Genomic DNA, 1904 nt, shown 5'->3' with positions numbered 1-1904 from the left:
TGTAGTTGTAAAAACGAAAAACGCCCATAAAACTTCAAAACACAATTGTGAAACCGGAAGTTTGCATGTAGCTCTGCATGGACCTAACAAACCTTGATGCCAAATTTGGTGAAGATCCATCCATCAATAGGGTGCGGAGCAGTGTAATATGCAAAAAACGCCCATAAAAATCGCAAAACGCAGAACTGAAAATTTGCATGTACCACTTCATGGACCTACACCTACACCCTGCGAAGTAGTTACATGGACATGAAACAAACAGTACTATCATATTTATACAGATTCTTAAGCATAGTATGCCGGATACTGCAATAATGAGTTAGTAATTTGCTAAAACATTCTTAGGCATTGTAAGGTAAAACTATATTGTTGTTTTTATAAATCTATATTGTCATTTCCATTTATATAGATTTGAATACAACACTAATTTTGTATTTCTTTTGAAATTGACTCATCAATATATCCTCTAATCATATTCTGGAAATCTATAGAATTAATAGTGTTTGTTTGTTTGTTTTGAATTTCGCGCAAAGCTACACAAAGGCTATCTGCGCTAGCGGTCCCTAATTTAGCAGTGTAAGACTAGAGGGAAGGCAGTTAGTCTTCACCACCCACCGCCAACTCTTGAGCTATTCTTTTACCAACAAATAGTGGGATTGACCGTCACATTATAATGCCCCCACGGTTGAAAGGGCAAGCATGTTTGGAATTAATACTGATGTATTACTGTAGAGCATAAAACGTTACCTTCGTTTTTTATACACTTCAAAACAAGTCGAAGTAAAAGACATTTCTTCAGTGCCAGAAAAAAAATTTATGATGTAAGACAGTGCTGTTTTACTGTTATACAAGTTAAAAAATAACAAAATAGTAAACTAATCGTTGTCTACGGCAGAGACTTTTCCCCTGTTTTCGTTTTTGGTACAAACTACTTGGTGTATGAATACTTCTGTGGGAAAATTGTTGAGTGTATATATGACGTTACGTTTGAATTTCACTAGATATAAATACTGATTTGAAATCCTTAACATTAAGATTTAACTGACCAGTGGCGACGTTTTTGTTGACCAAGGTTGCAATTTCATGAAATACCTAATTACTACTTAATATATTCCTTGTTTCTTCAAATAGATATGTGGCAGTTGTGCATCCTCTGAACCCTCGAATGTCGAAGAAGAGTGCCTTGCTATTAACTGCATTAATCTGGGCATGTAGTATTCTGCTGGCGCTTCCAACTCTCCTGTATTCCACTACAAGTACCTACCAATATGTCATTGGCGGAGACAGAACCTTGTGTTATCTACGTTGGCCTAATGGACCTCTGTCCAAAGACGACTACATGTACGTTGAGTTTGTCAACAGATGAATATATTCTTATAATTTCATTGCAGCTTGTGAATAGTTTTATGTTTGAGAGCTATGTCATTTATCATTATGTTAGGTAATTTTCTATGTTTTTATATTTTTCTCAATTATCAAAGATATCCCTTTGATTTCCTTAAATGCTATCTCTTCGGTATTTCTTATATTTTTATGTCTCTATAGATTTTTCAGATTTGAAAAAAAATTAATTTGTACTAACCTGCCATAGAATATCTTTTCTTGTTGTATTTTATGGTACTCATAGGGTGAGCATGATGACTTATAACGATAAAATTCGGGGATTTATCCCCGTTGTGAGTACGGCACAGATAGCCCATTGTGTAGTTTTTTTTTCACTTAACAACAAAACAAACATTCCAGAATATTTTAGTTGTTGGCTTTTAATTAAAGTTTCACCACTGAAAGGTGATTTGAATGTCATCATTTCTTTGAGAACCTCTATGTCTAACTAAGACGTTAATTGTTCAGTTCGCTTGCCAATTCTTTTAAATCTTTTGATGCATATTGTTTCTTTTAAGAAT

The 1904-nt window shown here is 34.2% G+C and overlaps 1 protein-coding gene across 1 annotated transcript in view; it reads left to right on the top strand.

Moving 5' to 3' along the window:
- LOC106462682 (neuromedin-K receptor-like) overlaps positions 1–1904 on the top strand; it is a 35371-nt gene that overhangs the window by 2074 nt on the left and 31393 nt on the right. Inside the window, exon 2 of the mRNA XM_022390005.1 lies at positions 1123–1207. Coding sequence (XP_022245713.1) covers positions 1123–1207 — 85 coding nt within the window. The remainder of the gene's footprint in view (positions 1–1122; positions 1208–1904) is intronic.

Source organism: Limulus polyphemus, unplaced genomic scaffold, assembly GCF_000517525.1.
Source record: "Limulus polyphemus unplaced genomic scaffold, Limulus_polyphemus-2.1.2 Scaffold1224, whole genome shotgun sequence".
Lineage (NCBI taxonomy): Eukaryota > Metazoa > Arthropoda > Merostomata > Xiphosura > Limulidae > Limulus > Limulus polyphemus.
Note: the sequence above shows the minus strand (reverse complement) of the source record. Positions and strands in the feature narration are given on the sequence as shown.